The following is a 16,699-nucleotide window of genomic DNA, read 5'->3' as shown; positions in this document are numbered from 1 at the left end:
ATCTGCATCTTTAACATTTCACAATCTAGGGGTGGGGATGTGGCTCAAGCAGCAGCACGCTCGCGCTCGCCTGGCATGCGTGCGGCCCGGGTTCGATCCTCAGCACCACATACAAACAAAGATGTTGTGTCCGCCGAAAACTAAAAAATAAATATTAAAATTTCTCTCTCAAAAAAAAAAAAAAATTTCACAATCTACTTAAGATAACCTTGAACTACATCCAGTAAAATACAAAAAACTTACAACATCATATTTTCAGTTAACTACCCTTCTGGTATTATCACCATGTATACTACACCAATATTCATTGTAAACCTAATCAGATAATGTAATACACAAAGTCACCATGCCCAGTGGCACACACCTGTAATTCCAGTAACTCAGGAGGCTGAGGCAGGAGGATTGCAAGTTCAAAGCCAACCTCAGCAAATTAGCAAGGCCCTTGGCAAGACCCTGTCTCAAAATTTAAAAAATAAATAAATAAAATGAAATAAAAAGGGCTGGGGATGTGGTTCAGTGTCAATGAACCATTGGGGACACTCAAACCACATCTTAGCCATAAAATTCTGTCCCTGTTCCCTAAGGGTTCATGTCCATCTCACAATGCAAAATGTATTCATTTCATCCTTAAGAGTTCCAAAATCTTAACTGTTTCAATATCAGTGTGAAGTTCAAGATCAAAGTCTAAGAGTCCAGGAAAACTTTCAGCTGTGGGTCCCTATAAAAATAAAAACAAAAGCAAACAAACAAAAGAAAATTGATTTACATATTTCTGAGATACAATCACGGGGCAAGCACTGGGTAAATATTCCAAAGAGAAGTGTAAGATTTGTCTTGTTTTCTGTCGGAGTTAAGCCTGTAATGCAACACAGGTACGTTTACTGTAACTTAAGTTTCATGTGTATAATGGAACCATCCTAAGTTAGAAAACCATGTGGTCAGGATGGAGCCATTTAAAAATTTCCCTAACAAGTATCCAATTGTACCCCCAATCTCTTCCTATCAGGAGCAAAGGGCAGTGCTTCCTTAGGGATAAATATTGAACTCGGGGGCACTCTTCCACTGAGCCACACCCCCGCCCTATTTTGTAGTTTATTTAGAAACAGGGTCTCACTGAATTGCTTAGTGCCTCACTTTTGCTGAGTCTGGCTTTGACCTCACAATTCTCCTTCCTCAGCCTCCTGAGCCACTGAGATTACAGTCGTGCGCTACTGCACCCAACCTCAATTCCTTTTTGAAGGCATAAAATTATATAAAGCAATATATAAGTTGCTATATTTTGGGGTGTATAACATATGGGTGTGATATGTATAACAGTAGCACAAAGGGGAGGAGCAGTAACAAAACCATAAAGAAGCAAGATGACTGTGCTTACTGGAATTAAATTAGAATTTATCAAAGAAAAATGTGACAACTTAAGGGGCAGGCTATAACTTTTAGCAAAATCACCATAAAAGGTAGCCAAAATATAGACAAAAATGAAGAAAATGACATGGAGCTTACTATAAAGTATCTATTTAAAAATCCTAATATTATGTTTAACTCAAAGGAACTAATTTTAAAAAAATTTAAAGATTTGCTAGAAAGCATAAAAAATGAATGAAAGAACACATATGCAAAAAATATACTTAATATTTCTTTAAATAAAATTTTAAAACAGGCAAAATGATCGATAGCCTGAACACTGTCATAAACAGTATCTGAGCAGAGGAATGAAAGAGAGTAACAGGAGTGGGTTGAACCTTGAAAGTACATGCCCTCTCTCTCTCTCTCTCTCTCTTTTTTTTTTTTTTTTTTTTTTGATACCAGGTATTGAACCGAGGGGCACTTACCCTCTGAGCCACATCCTCAGCCCCTTTTATTTTTTATTTTGAGACAGGGTCTTGCTGAGTTGCTTAGGGCCTCCCTAAATTGCTGAGACTGGCCTCAAACTTGCAATCCTCTGGCCTCAGCCTCCCAAGTTGCTAAAATTAAGCTGAGGGCCACCACACCCATCAAGCACATGCTGTCTTTAGAGGCAGTGATATAGGATGAGGCTGGATACCCAAGGAATTTTCAGGAAGCAGGTTTATTTAAGTTGCAGTGGTCCAGAGGGACTAATGCCTAAAAGTCTCTGGACCCTGAATCTGGAAATTCTTTGAACTTTTATACCCTTGGGAATTTTCATAATAGTGGGTGGTACCTAAAAGTTACTCTTTTTTTTTCATATTTTAGGCTAGACAGAGGTTTTACACATTTTTACCAAAAAAACAGAGACAGTATCTTTTGTACAGTAACAAGGTTGATTGCAGACTTAGCTTCTACAGGAAAGAAAAACCTAGTCTTCATAAGACAGAGGAAGCTTCCAACCACATTGAGCTCTCTGCAGAAATCCTGCTAAAATTCTTTGTAAAAATCTTTCAGACAAGGAGAGAAGCTTAATTGTGGGGGTGAGGATGGGGGGGTCCCTGGAGAAGGTTAATTATTACAATTATGATGTTGGGGGGGGTACCTGGTCTGCTTCAGCAGCAGAGTCACAGTGGAAATCTGCACATTTGGAAACAGTGTTGTTAGATATTATACTTTTTCCCAAGAGATGTCACAAATCTAAAGCTTTATATAAAAAGAACTGGTTTGTGAATTTTAACTATTACCTTAGTTGTTTGCTAAGAGTGTGAAAACATATATGCATGCAAACTCTAGATAACTTGAGGGACACAAATTTGTGACCTCTTTTAAGCAATTAGAAGATTAAATCTCTATGGAAAAAAATTCAAAAAACTATTTAATAAAAAAAGAAGCAACAGAAGACAAAGATACATATATAACATATATATATGAGATATATATATCTCATATATATATGACAAACAGCAAACATAAACCCAACAGTTACAGTCAAATGGAAAGCCAAAGGTCCAAGCCTCAGTTCTTGTGTCCCGACAAGAGAAACTTCAGAGACAGATATAAAAAATCAAAAAAGAGAATCTTATTACAAGTGAAAGTAAGGCTCAGGCAAAGAACACACTTGAGAGAGTGGGTTGAGTACAAGCAGAGAAAGGAAACATAATGAATGCTACTTCCAAATTTATTACTGTTTGATGTTTTCTAGAAGTGGGGTCCACCTTCTGCAGCCTTCACCAATCCAGTGTTTAACTCCTCCTTCTCATTGGGCAGGGGAGTTTCTGACCCTAGTTGGTCCTTTCTAAAACTGTCTTGGCAACCCTCCCATTCAGGGGGGTTTCATTCCCCAGGTCAGTCCTATGTTAATGCAGGTGCCGAGGTCCAGGACCAGGCTAACTTCATCTTAGTGTATCTGGCTAAGTAATATTTCTTCTGAAATATATTGAGTAACCCCTTGGAGCAGACCAGGAACCCCCACTAAATTGAGCCCCTACCTATATTTGTAACATATAAGCTTCTCCAGGACCCCCTCATCACAATTGAGCTTCTCTTCTTGTCAGAAAAATTTTCACACTGGATAGCAGCAAAAATTTCTGCAGAGGGCATTTGGTTTATGGCTTCACCTTTTTTGTAAATACCAGCTTTGCAGGAAAAAAGAAAAAAAAAAAACACCTTGTGAAACCTCTGTCTAGCCTAAAAAATGAAACAAAAAAGTACTTTTCAGGTAAACCTTCAAACCTCTCCTCCTAATGAGTATAAAGGTCAAAGAATTTTCAGACTCATGGTCCAGAGAATTTTAGGCAATAGCCCAACTCTGGACTGCTGTAGCTAATAAAGCTGCTTCCTGAAAATTCCTCGGGTGTCCAGCCTCTTCTGTCCTACATCATTCTGACCATTAATTCTAGCTTTACAATGATCTTCAGTTGACCCTATCAGAAGTTAGTCCCATTGATCTTGCCTTCTTATTTCTTAATTATTTATTATTTTCAATGACTATCAGTTATTTCTTAGCTGGCTTCCTTTGTTTCCACATGTTTATTCTCAGGGTTAGTATACCTATTGTTCTCCTACAAGTTACTTGATTATTCATTAGTCTTAAAGGCAATTTAAAGAAACCTGTGAATCAACTATGTTATTGGATTGCATTCCATGGACGGAGTACTATTTCACAAAACAACAATTTGGAAAATAACATTAAACGTGAATGGACTGCACATACTGATCAACAGGCAGAGATTTTATGACTCAATTAATTTTTTAAAAAACTAGATCCTCTGGGCTGGGATTTGGCTCAGACGTAGAGCGCTCACCTAGCATGTGTGAGGCACTGGGTTCAATCCTCAGCACCACATAAAAATAAAATAAACGTATCGTGTCCATCTACAACTAAAAAATAAATATTAAAAAGAAAACCAAACTAGATCCTCTGATATGTGGTTGCTAACACATGATAAGGTGAAGAAGGGGAAGAATAGAAGTTCAGTGGATTAGACGAAGGGGAATGAAAAGAAGGAGGGGTCAGAAATAGGAAAGACAGTAGAATGAATCTGACATAACTTTCCTATGTTCATATATGAATACATAACCAGTGAAACTCCACATCATGTACAACCACAAGAATGGGATCCTAATGAGAATAGGATATACTCCATGTTTGTATTAATATGTCAAAATATACTGTCATGTATAACTAAAAAGAACAAATTTAAAAAACTAGATCCAACTATAGGCTCTCCATAAGAGATACTTCAGATTCATATACAATAGATGAAAGTTTTTTTTAAAAAAAGGAAAAAGATATACCATGTAAATTGTAATCATAAGAAAGCTCAAGTAGCTGGGCATGATGGTGACCGCCTGTAATCCCAGGGGCTTGGAAGGCAGGAGGATTAAGAGTTCAAAGCCAGCCTCAGCAATTTAGCAAGGCCCTAAGCAATTCAGCAAGGCCCTGTCTCTAAATAAAATGTTAAAAAGGCAGGGGATGTGGTTAAAGACCTCTGGGTTCAATCCTGGTACCAAAAAAAAAAAAAAAATCTCAAGTAGCTATACTAATATTGGACAAAATAGATTTAAGATGAAAAATGTTACTAGAGAAAATTAGGGACACAGTAATATAATAAAAGGGTCAATTCATCAGGAAGGTAAAATGATTATAAACATATAACTATCTGAAACAAAACTGATAGAATTGAAGGAAGAAATAGTTCAATATTAATAGTTGGACTAAATACCCTAATCTCAATATAGAACACCTAGCTAGAGAATTCTTTCTTTTTTTTTTTAAAGAGAGAGAGAGAGAGAGAGAGAGAGAGAGAATTTTTAATATTTATTATTTTTTAGTTTTCAGCGGTCACAACATCTTTGTTTGTATGTGGTGCTGAGGATCGAACCCAGGCCACACGCATGCCAGGTGAGCGCGCAACTGCTTGAGCCACATCCCCAGCCCTAGAGAATTCTTAAGGGTCATCAAATATGTAGAAGGCTAAATAGTGAAAACTGACTTAACCTGACATCTATAGAATATCTTATCCACCAATAAAGAATATATATTCTTGCCCAGCACACCAACACATTCTCTAGGATAGGTCATAACCTCAGAAATGAAGTTTTGAAAGATGTAAAATGTCTGAAATCATACAAAGTGCATTCTCCAACTTCAATGAATTAATAAAAATCAACAATAGAAGAAAATTTTGAAAACCCAGAATTATTTGGAAATTGAATGCCACAGTTCTAAATTATCAACAAGTCAAAAGAGAAAGGGGAAAATGAATATATTTTGAGCTGAGTAAGCAAAAATGATAACATAGGAAAGTATATGGAATATAGCTAGTATCATGCTTCGAGGAATATTCATAACAGTAAATGTCTACATTGGAAAAGTACTATTTAAAATTAATAACCTGGGCTGGGGCTGTAGCTCAGCAGTAGAGACTTTTGACTATCGTGTGGGAGTTCCTCGGTTCCATCCCTAGCACTGCAAAGTAAAATAAAATGAAAAAACTAAACTTCCACATTCCAAAACTAGAAAAGGATGATCAAGTTAAAACCAAAGTAATAGAAAGAAGGAAGGAGTAAAAATAAGATTGGGAATTAATGAAATAAAAATCAGAAAGACAACGAGGAAGATCAATGAAAGTAACAGTAAGTTCTGGGAAAAGATTAGCAATATTGATTGATAAAGCTTTAGCTAGACTGACCAAAAGAGAAAACACACACACACACACACACACACACACACACAGCCAAAGTCCCAAAGTCAGGATGGAAAGATCAATAATGTCCTCACTGAAATTTAAAAGATAAGAAAGGGAACACTATGAACAACTATGAACAAAATAAAAACCAAAATAGAGGACATTATCACTGACCTTGCAGAAATGAAGTTTAAGAGAATATTTTGGGGCTGGGGTTGTGACTCAGTGGTAGAGTACTTGCCTAGGCCCTGGGTTCAATCCTCAGTATCACATATAAATAAATAAAATAAAGGTATTGTGTCCGCCTACAACTAAAAAAAAAATTTTAAGAGGAGAGAATGTATGAACAACTGTATGCCAACAAATTAGGTAACTTAGTTGAAAAGATCAAATATCTGGAAAGTCACAAACTGCTGAAATCAACTAAAGAAGAAACAAAATCTGAATAGTCTTTGCTATGGTTTGAGAACTTTTCAACGTGTCCCCCAAAGATTCAAGTTTGGAAGCTTGGTTCTGAGTGTGTAGACATTAAGATGTTGTGGGACCTTTAATAGGTGGGGCCTAGTGGCAGGCTGTTGGAGCCTGGGGACCCTGCCTTCCAAAGAGATTAAAGTAGTTATCAGGGACTCAGTGAATTCTAAGAGGGGGGAGAAAGGGGAGAAGCAAGGCAGGCTGCTCTCTAGATTCCTATCTTAAGGGATGAACTCCTGGGCAAGTTGTTTACTACGGAGTTGGCTGCAGTTGGGTGACCAGGGAGGACTTTTTTTTTTTTTTTCACTTCTTGCAACTACATCTTCTCGTTCCTCTTGGCAAGAAAAGTGCGGCCGCCTGAAAACAGAAGAGCTAGACCAGAATATGTTTGTGCTCATATGCTAAGGCTCATATTCCACAGTAATCAGAGGAGTGCAAATTGCAAATTTAAAATTACTCTGACCCCGGTGGGATTGTGGCTCAGCGATAGAGCGCTCCCCTAGCACGGGCAGGACCCTGGTTCGATCCTCAGCACTACATAAAAATAAAGGCATTGTGTTGTGTCCATCTACACTTAAGAAATAAATATTTTTAAAAAATAAAATAAAATTACTTGGTCAGAGAAGAAATGTAAATAATTAGTTGAGAACATTTAATGACCCCGCTCACTTGAGTCCACATACTAAACCGCGCTGAAATCTTCCTGGCCTCCCTAGAGTTGGGAGAAATAATGATCCTGAGCGTTCTTGGTTCTGAGTTTCTGCAGTTGTTGGTTGTGGGTTTTTTGTGGGTGTCCCTTTTACTTCTCGTACTGGAGTAAATACCAGCCCCACCCCACCCACTGCTTAGCAAGCGCTCTTCCACTGAGGAACACCCCCAGCCCATAATTGAGTTATTTTAATGAAAAGAAAATAATTTTGTGGGTTGCTGAGACTAAGCAACTAACCAGCTAAGCCCCAGACCGTAACTGAAGACTGTAAAACGAAAGTTGATATGTTCCAATTAAAGCAGGATATCATCCAAATTCAGAACACCAAAGCAGAATCTTATTTCTGTGTATTTTCAGGCTCCCCCCCCCCCCGTAACGTTTGTTGTTAACATAGGCATCATTTGATCTTCATGTTTAATATTTTCCCCTCATTAAACATTCATATCTACAATTTTCCAAAAGTCCCTGGTTTTTTCCTAGGTAGGTGTAATGACATTTGCATTTGGTGAGGAAGAAGCCATAGCTCAAGGCTTCATCGTTTCTGAAACCATCCTATGTAAACCTCTTCTCTACACACCCCACCCACAGCTTCTATTTGACTGATCCTCTTAACTCTCGTTTCTCTCAGAGCGCCTCCCTCCACTTCGAGCTTATGGCGGAACTGAGTTTCGCAGTGTGGGTCTGGACTCCCGGGTGACGTGGTCAATCAACGGCCCAGCTGAGAAAATGCTATCGACTTTTGTCCTCTTGCATGTGTTCCTGGGCTTCGTGAAGGGCACCCGCGCCCGTGAGTGTGAACAGCAGGGGCGACAGGGGCAGCGGGCTGTCAAGAATTGTGGGAGAAACTCGAAGGGGAGAGAGAAAGAAAACTTCAGGGTATTTTGCAATCCCGGGGTAACTTTTTCTTTTTTAAAGAGAGAGGGGAGAGAGAGAGATAATTTTTAATATTTATCTTTTAATTCTCGCGGACACAACATCTTTGTTGGTATGTGGTGCTGAGGATCGAACCCGGGCCGCACGCATGCCAGGCGAGCGCGCTACCGCTTGAGCCACATCCCCAGCCCACTTCCGGGGTAACTTTCCAAAATCTTACCGATGGTTGCAGGTCCTTACTCGCCAGCCTACAGCGTCTGGGAAACAAGGGCTCTGGCAAAGCAGGGCGGGCGGTGCAGACTAGTAGGAAGCTGGCGCAACTCTGAATGCTGCACCCTGTGTGCTCAACATTGACGGTTTGGGAGCTTTAAAGCTACGTAGAAGGGCTAGAACTGGGGCTCAGTGGTAGTGCACGGGCCTGGCACGTGTGAGGCACTGGGTTCAAGTCTCAGCACCGCATATAAACAAATAAAATAAAGGTCTGTCAACAACTTAAAAAAAAAAAAAGCTACTTAGAAAAGAGAGTCACTTGGTAGACTGCTTGCCGCGGATGAATAAGGCCCTGGGTTCAATCCCAAGCACCACAAACCCACACATACACACAAGAACAAAAAAGAGGGGCTTAAGGAGGCTGATTCATAGTGGGAAGATTAGATCAACTCTAGCTAGGGAAAAGGGGACGGAGGGGGAAGGAGGGGGAGGAAGGAAGAGGGAGGGAGAGAAGAAGGGAGGGGGAGGGAAGGGAGGGGAGGGAGGGGGAAAGGAGAAGGGGGAGGGGAGGGGGAGGGGAAAGGAGAAGGGGAGGGGAGGGGAAAAGCAGAAGGAGGGGGAAGGGGAGGGGAGGGAGGGGAGAGGAAAAGCAGAAGGAGGGGGAAGGGGAGGGGAGGGAGGGGAGAGGAAAAGCAGAAGGAGGGGGAAGGGGAGGGGAGGGGGAGGGGGAAAGGGGGAGGGGAGGTGGAGGGAGCTCTATATATGTAATATAAATTGTAATGCATTATTCTATCATATGTAACAAATTAGAATAAAAAAATTTAAAAAAGAACCCAGAAACTGGGTGTCTGAACCCACCATCTCCTGCCAATGTTTTCAAAGTATCTTCCTTACTCTATTTTTTTTCTTCCTTACTTTAAAAATATTTATGTATTTATGAAATAAGTGTACATCAATACATTGGCACATTATGAAATATTTAAAAATAGAAATTCAAGCTGGGCACTGTGGAGCACAGCCTGTAATCCCAGCAATTCAGGAGACTAAGGCAGGAGAATCCTAAATTTAGAACCTGTCTCAAAACTAAAAAGGCTGGCAATGCCATTTAGTGGTAAAGCACCCATGGTTCAATTCCAGTACCAAAAATAGATATTCAAAAGGATGGGATAAAAATAAAATAATTTAAATAACAGCTTTAAAAAAACTCATAAAATTATTAATTATAATATTTTCAAGTGACAGCAATGTAACTATGCTTAATTATTTTTGAGAAGTATACTTTAGGGGCTGAGGTTGTGGCTCAGTGGTAAAGCATGTGAGGCCCTGGGTTTGATCCTCAGCACCATATAAAAATAAGTAAATAAAATAAAAGGTATTGAATCCAACTACAACTTTATTTATATATATATATATATATTTTTTTTTTTTTTTTTTTAAGAAGAGTATGCTTTAGTTGAGTGTGGTGGCACAGGCCTGTAATTCATGCTACTTGGGAAGCAGAGGCAGGAATATGGCAAGTCCCAGGGCCAGACCAGGCAACTTAGTGAGATCTTGTCCCAAAATAAAATAAGAAAGGCTGGGGATGTATAGTAGTACAATAGTAGTGTACTTGCCTAGCATAGGCCAGGTCCAGGGTTCAATTCCCAGCACTAGAAGGAAAAAGGAGAGAGAGAAAGTTATGCTTTAACAATTTGTGATACTGGGGCTGAGGATATAACTCAGTTGGTAGAATGCTTGCCTTGCATGCTCAAGGCCCTGGGTTGGATCCTCAGCACCAAAAAACAAAACAAACAAACAATTTGTGATACAGGTATTTGACAATGGTTCTGAGTTCATTTTGATCCTTGGTTTTAAGGGTAGTTAGAACTGAAAGAGATTCACTCACACACACTCACACACACACACACAATATATATTCACGTGGAAATGCATCATTAATGTACTCACTTGATTGTGTCTTTTTTTTTTAAGAGAGTGAGAGGAGGGGAGAGAGAGAGAGAGAATTTTTTTTAATATTAATTTTTTAGTTATCGGTGGACACAACATCTTTGTTGGTATGTGGTGCTGAAGATCGAACCCGGGCCGCACGCATGCCAGGCGAGCGCGCTACCACTTGAGCCACATCCCCAGCCTCCAGATTGTGTCTTATCCAGGAAAATTCTATCACTAAATTTATATAAAAGTTTTTTTCCCCTTAAGTACCACTTTGCCATTCTCCCTTAAACAAACTAATGAGAAGCTATTGTCCCAAGCCTGGTACAATGCAGATTTTTAGTCAACCATTATTCCAGATGTTTCTGTAAGGGTATTTTGGATGAGTTTTATATTTAAGTCAGTGGATTTTGAGTAAAACAGATTGCTTTCCATAATTGTGGCTGGGCCTTACCCAGTCAGTTGAAGACTTTAAGAGAAAAAGGCCACTGAGGAAGAGGAAATTTTGCCTCCACAGTGACTTCAGACTTGAGCTGCAACATCAGATTTTTGTCACCAGCCTGTCTCCCCTGCAGATTTTGAATTTTCCCCCACCTCCACTGCATGAAACAATTCTCACTTGTTCCTAGAACTGCATGAGGCAGTTCCTTCATCCTAACTTTTTTTTTCCCCTCTAGTTTTTTTTTCTCTGGTGCTAACTAATACAGCAGTTATAGGAACTAAGAATACAATGAGTAACAAGAAAGAAAAGTTGCCATTTCTGTGGGATTTGTTGGTAAGCTGAAAGTGAGTCCATAATCATGTGATGTCCCTTGATCCTGGAGGCAAAGTAGCAGAAAAAGCTCACCTTGCTAGCAAGTGAGAGGTGGGGAGTGAGGTGGATTCTCCCAGAGGAAGTGACATTTCCGCAAAGACCTGAAGAGGGCAAGACCAAAGGTAGCCAGTAGAGATTCCAGATGAGGGACAATAAAGGATCCAAAGTTTGGGGAACAGAAGCCAGACCCAGGAGCTGGGAGAAGTAAGGCTAAAGACTGTCTGTTGCCCACTTTTTCTATAAATAAGCTGAACTATAAGAAAGAAAGTGGCCTACAGTGAGGGAAAAATGGTCTAGGGAAACACTTGCAAGACCAGCACTGGTGCCTAAACCAGAAGTGGGGGGAGGGGCCTGTGGCTCTGCGGTTGAACTGTTGTGGCACTATAGCAGGGACCTGGAGGAGAAGTCTATTTCAGGCATTGTCATTCCCCGCCCTCAGGGTTATTTTTAAACCTCCTGGTACTCCAGATCCTTCTTTCCAAGCCCTGATCAAGAATTTCTTCATAAAAACTTTTTATTGAGATCTTGCACTTAACATTTCTTTGTTAATTCTTTGAATTCTCTCTGAGTATAGAATGTAGAATTTGAATGCACTTGTGCTGGTGGGTTCTTCTGCACCATTATTTCCATTGTTTTATGCTATATGTCCTGTTTCTTCTATTACACACACACACACACACACACACACACACACACACACACACACACACTCATCCCTCACATACTGTGAGCTAGATCCTCAACCAATACCAAAGCTTACCTGAATCCGTGATCTCTGCCTCAGGAACGCACTCTCTGGAGTATTTCTACTCAGCTGTGTCTGAATCACGCCCAGGCGTCCCCACGTTTACTGCCTCTGGCTTCGTGGACAACCAACTCTTTATTCACTTTGACAACGAGGGGATGAAGGCAGATCCTTGTGTTGACTGGTTGAAGGAAAAGCCAGAATACTTTGATGATGAGACTAAGATCTTCAAGACTCGGATGAAGATTTTTCAGTTAAGTCTGAGAAATGTGCAACAGTACTACAACAGTAGCATGAATGGGAGTCAGAGCAAAGAGCTCCCAAGAGAGCTGTCAGGTATGTGCCCAGGAGAAAGCAGGGCAAGCAGCCTCACCCCACCCCCACAGGCCGGAGGCCCACAGCAAGTATTTTGACAAGTTCTCACTTGAGAATAAAAGCTAGCCCAGTTTGGTCCCCGGGGACAAGGTCTATGGACATTCTTAGTTCAATATTCAGCAGACTCACTGGCTTGCAGATATATACCTAGCATTTATCTTTCAGTGCTGGAGGGGGACAACCAGAAAACATGACCAAGTGTTTGTCCTCAAAGCACTTACAATTACCATGGGGAGGCACTCATAGGGCTGGAAACATGTTACTGACACTATAAGGCATCCCAAAAGATGTCAAAAGCCAGTAGCTCCTTAAATGCCAAATGAGAAGCAGAAAAATAGTTTAATGAAGTAGACAGACAAGACATCCAGTGGTCAGGGAGAGTTTCATGAATGAGATGGAACTTTGGATAGAACCTATGGAATGTGTATGGTTTGGGCTAGGAAGATAAATACATTTCATGCAGCCAGAAGTTAGGGCACAGCCAAGGGTGGGCTGGGATTGGGGAATCCCAAGGGTGGGCTGGGATTGGGCAGAGTGCATTCAGGGAACAGAATGTAGCTTACTGGTCTCTAGTGTCTCCTGACTGCTTGAGATTATTGAAATAAGTTTGTAAAGGGCCTTTAAATCAGTGAGAGGTATAATGAAAGCTGAAGACTGAAGCTTTTTACCAGTTGATACTGGTAGGAGAATGTGTTCCACAGGGTTTGCCAGATCACTGGGACAGATACCAGTGTAGTCACAACCTCCAAAGGGCTCATGACATGGAAGGGGAGAGACAAAGCACAAAGTTTGGTATACTTTGTGAGTGTTGGTTTAGAAGCTTGATCCTGTGGACTGTGAACCCCAAGGGAGGGCACAATTAATCCAAGCTGGGGCAGTCTCAGAGTTATTTATATTTGACTTTGAAATTTATTATGTTTTCAGCAGAAGTTGGTGCTTGTTAATGCTAAGTTTGCCTTCTCTGGAACCTCAAGGAATTAATACTGAGCACAGAGGTGTATCCTCTGACATTAACGCTGTGTACAGTGATCCTGTTTTCAGAAAGCTGGAAATGATATGATTGGAATCTGATATGATTGGAATCTGGTACAATTAACACAGAAGGAAATCTATGTGGTCATGCTCTAACCTTTCCATGTACAAAAGATAGAGAGCTATGGAGGTTGAATAATTTGTCCAATTGACAAATTCATGGCAATGACATATCTTTTTCAAGATATCCTGGAACCCAGCATAGACCGCTCACTGCTGCAGAGCTAATGGCAAATAAAAGAGACCAGTATCAGGGACCAAACTAAGTTGTCCAAAGTGTGAACTTCACATAAGGAGAAGCCAAGGGATCCGTTGTGGAGGGAGCAGGGACCATGATGGGATACATCTGCCCTTACTTACATGCCTGTCTGGGGGATGGGTAGGCCTGCACACCCTTCAGTTCACCTATGGCTGCGAGCTGCAGGAAAACAACAGCGTCTGGGGGCATTGGCAGTATGGCTATGATGGCAGTGACTACCTGATCTTGGATTTGGACACTCTTCAATACATTGCAGTCTCTTCAATTGCTCGACACACCAAGCAGAAGTGGGAGGACAATAGATATTTGGTAGAAAAAGACAAGAGCTATTTGGAAAAGGAATGCATCTTGTGGCTGCGCAGATATTTGAAGCTTGGAGGGAAGAGCTTGAACCGAACTGGTAATGACCTCCCTCAGCCCACCCATTCGTTTTTTTCTTCAGAGTTGATGGAAAGCTCCCCAGGACTACCTGGGCATAGGGATATAGGCTCTCTTGTGTAGGTGAGGAGGGCCACTGTACTGAAGGGAGCTTCCACACAGCAGGAGCTATGGATTTGAGCAAGTCTCCTGGAAAATGCTGTCTGCCCCTTTTCTAAGTCCTCCCTGGGGCAAAACTGCTCTCATGACCTCTGAGCATGTTCCTAGGCTGGGGGTAGGGGGGCAGGGGTTACACTTTTGCCCCTTTTCCACTAGAGATATGGCATCTCTGAGCACCTATCAACATTTATCTGGAAACACTGACCAGTGGCTTGATGAGAAGATGGAGAGTCTTGACATGGCTCTTGCTCTAAAAAAGAATGTTGGGACTGAGCTCTTAGGACAGTTCCTTGGATCCCAGTTTAGCATAGTACTTAGCCCACACCTGCCTAGCTGACACCTCCTGCCTTGCCCTGGTTGGTAGCCAAACCATCATGAGTTGCATTTTCTTTATTATTAGAGTAGCTACTACAATAAGTCTTTGCATGGGTCCTCCCTGCTTTATCCACAGAGCCTCCCTCTACACGTGTGACCTACCATCCCTTCCCTGACCAAAATGAAGTCACCTTGAGGTGCTGGGCCATGGGCTTCTACCCTGCTGAGATCTCCCTGACCTGGCAGCGGGATGAGGAAGATCAGAGTCAGGACATGGAGGTAGTGGAGACCAGGCCTGCAGGGGATGGAAACTTCCAGAAATGGGCAGCCGTGGTGGTGCCTGCTGGAGAGGAGCAGAGATACACCTGCCATGTGCATCATGAGGGGCTGCCTGAGCCCCTCACCCTGAGATTTGGTAAGGAGGAGTTGAAGGAACAGGACTTGTTTATTGGGGAAAGCAGGGGGCATTCCAGAAACCTTCAGCCAAGTCAGGGCTGAAAACTGGTGGTAAGAGTTGCTCACCTTCTCTTCTCAGATCCACTTTCTCAGGCCAACGAACACACCAGTGAGAAATCTAAAGCTGTAGTCACGGTAACTTTGATTGCTATACCTCTGCTCATCGTGGGAATTGTGTACTGGAGAAGACGTCAAGTGATGACAAGGTCAGGCTTTCCACATACTGGTGTCCTAACAGTGCCTCACCCAAAGGGTTGAGGTTAATGTGGTAACATCCTGTGGTGTAGCAGAGCCTGGGAGGGACCTCGCTGGAGGGAGCACAGGCTGAGAAGCTGCTGGTGAAGAGAGATGCTAGAGACTCTTGCAGGCCCTGAGACTGTGCCCCAGTTCAGAGGCTGTCCAAGTCCCATGGCTGCCTCTGAACTCCACAGTCTTGATCTGATGGACCTCCTGCTTCTCTAGGAGGGTTCTAGGAGCAGAAGGCCCAGAAAGTCCCACAGTGCATGGGAAGTGAGTCTACTTCACATGGGACAAAATTTCTCTGGTCCTTCTCCCTCAGGTGCCTAAGTTTCCTAAAGAAGATTGAGTGAGAGTAGATCAGACCCCAAGGCTGAGTTGGCAGATCCGAAGGGTGTATGTAATGGGCTTGTCTGTGTACATGCATATGCATGAATATTAATAAGCAACTGTATGTATGTGGATTTGTGTGAATGCGTGTATAAGCATGTATGGTTTTTTGTGCACATTTATGGACATACGTGTGTTTGTGTGTATGTGTGTGTGTTACTTTAGGACTTCCTCATACTGGTTGTTCCACCAGGTTTAAAAACAAAAAAAAACTGTTCTCCATTTTCAAGGCACCAGGATAAATGTTGGAGAGAAGAGATTCTTTGCTGTACTTAGAATAATTATGGCTCTGCTTTAATAAAACACATAATAAGGGGCAGAGGGAATAGAATTGGATTAGACAAAAGGGATGAAGGGAAGGGAAGGGAGATGGGAATAGAAAAGACAGAATAAATCGTATATGCAGCTCAATTCACAATAGCCAAGCTATGGAACCAAGCCAGGTGCCCTCAACAAAGGAATGGATAAAGAAAATGTGGGAGTTTCCTGGTGTGCTTCAAGCCTGCCAAATGGGAGGGGGAGACACAGATACGGCAGCCCCAAACTCCAGCTCCAGCGCCCACTGTTCAGTTGCCCAACCTGGGCAGGTAAACCCCCACCTGGTTTACATCTGGATGTAGTCAAAGGAGACAAATTAATTGAGAAACTCATTATTGGTGAGAAAAAATATTACTTATTTGGGAGAAAACTTGATTTGTGTGACTTTACCATTGACCACCAGTCTTGCTCTCAGGTTCATGCTGCATCAGTCTACCATAAGAATCTGAAGAGAGTTTTCATGGATATCAATGTGTGGGAAGCCATTCTGACACGTGATTGGGTGGCTCCCGTTAAGGGCCTGAGGCGCTTTGGCTGTGTCGAAGTTTTCCCGGCCCTTTCCTGATGAGAGAGCCCATCCGTGTGGGGGTGTGCCTGACCACTGACCCCGGGGACCCAATCACTGACCCTGACCTTGGAGTGCAGTCCCCCCTCAGCCTTCTTTGGATGGAATTCTCCCCTGAATCTCTTGTTCCCCAATAAAAGGCTACTCCAGGCGTGTTCACTCTCTCTCCTGCTAGCCCTGAGTAATCCTTGCTGCCCTGCTGGGCGGTTAGAGGAGTGAACCAGAGAGGGGAGCCGTCTCGGACCTAGCAATAGAAATAAGGTAACTGAGTCTGTGTGTTTTATTTCGATCTCTTCTAACTAACTTTATGCCTAGAACCTCATTAATGAAACCATTGCGCAGGCCGCGTGGTAGATCAATGCAGAATGGGACAACAATGAC

General features: G+C 41.9%; 1 protein-coding gene across 2 annotated transcripts; it reads left to right on the top strand.

The window, feature by feature from the left end:
• Positions 1–7,876: 7,876 nt before the first annotated feature.
• Positions 7,877–16,578, top strand: LOC101960640 (DLA class I histocompatibility antigen, A9/A9 alpha chain). 2 transcript variants are annotated; one of them, XM_005341020.4, is made up of 6 exons: positions 7,879–8,047; positions 11,874–12,170; positions 13,625–13,900; positions 14,489–14,767; positions 14,888–15,014; positions 16,169–16,578. In XM_005341020.4, the coding sequence occupies exons 1-6, from the start codon at positions 7,987–7,989 to the stop codon at positions 16,200–16,202; spliced, it is 1,074 nt and encodes a 357-aa protein (XP_005341077.1). In that variant the 5' UTR covers positions 7,879–7,986; the 3' UTR covers positions 16,203–16,578. The 2 variants fall into 2 exon arrangements, with proteins under 2 accessions (XP_077876473.1, XP_005341077.1); XM_078020347.1 differs by lacking the exon at positions 13,625–13,900 and having other exon boundaries at positions 7,877–8,047.
• The last annotated feature ends 121 nt before the right edge of the window (positions 16,579–16,699 follow it).

Source organism: Ictidomys tridecemlineatus, chromosome 8, assembly GCF_052094955.1.
Source record: "Ictidomys tridecemlineatus isolate mIctTri1 chromosome 8, mIctTri1.hap1, whole genome shotgun sequence".
NCBI classification, from domain to species: Eukaryota; Metazoa; Chordata; class Mammalia; order Rodentia; family Sciuridae; genus Ictidomys; species Ictidomys tridecemlineatus.
Note: the sequence above shows the minus strand (reverse complement) of the source record. Positions and strands in the feature narration are given on the sequence as shown.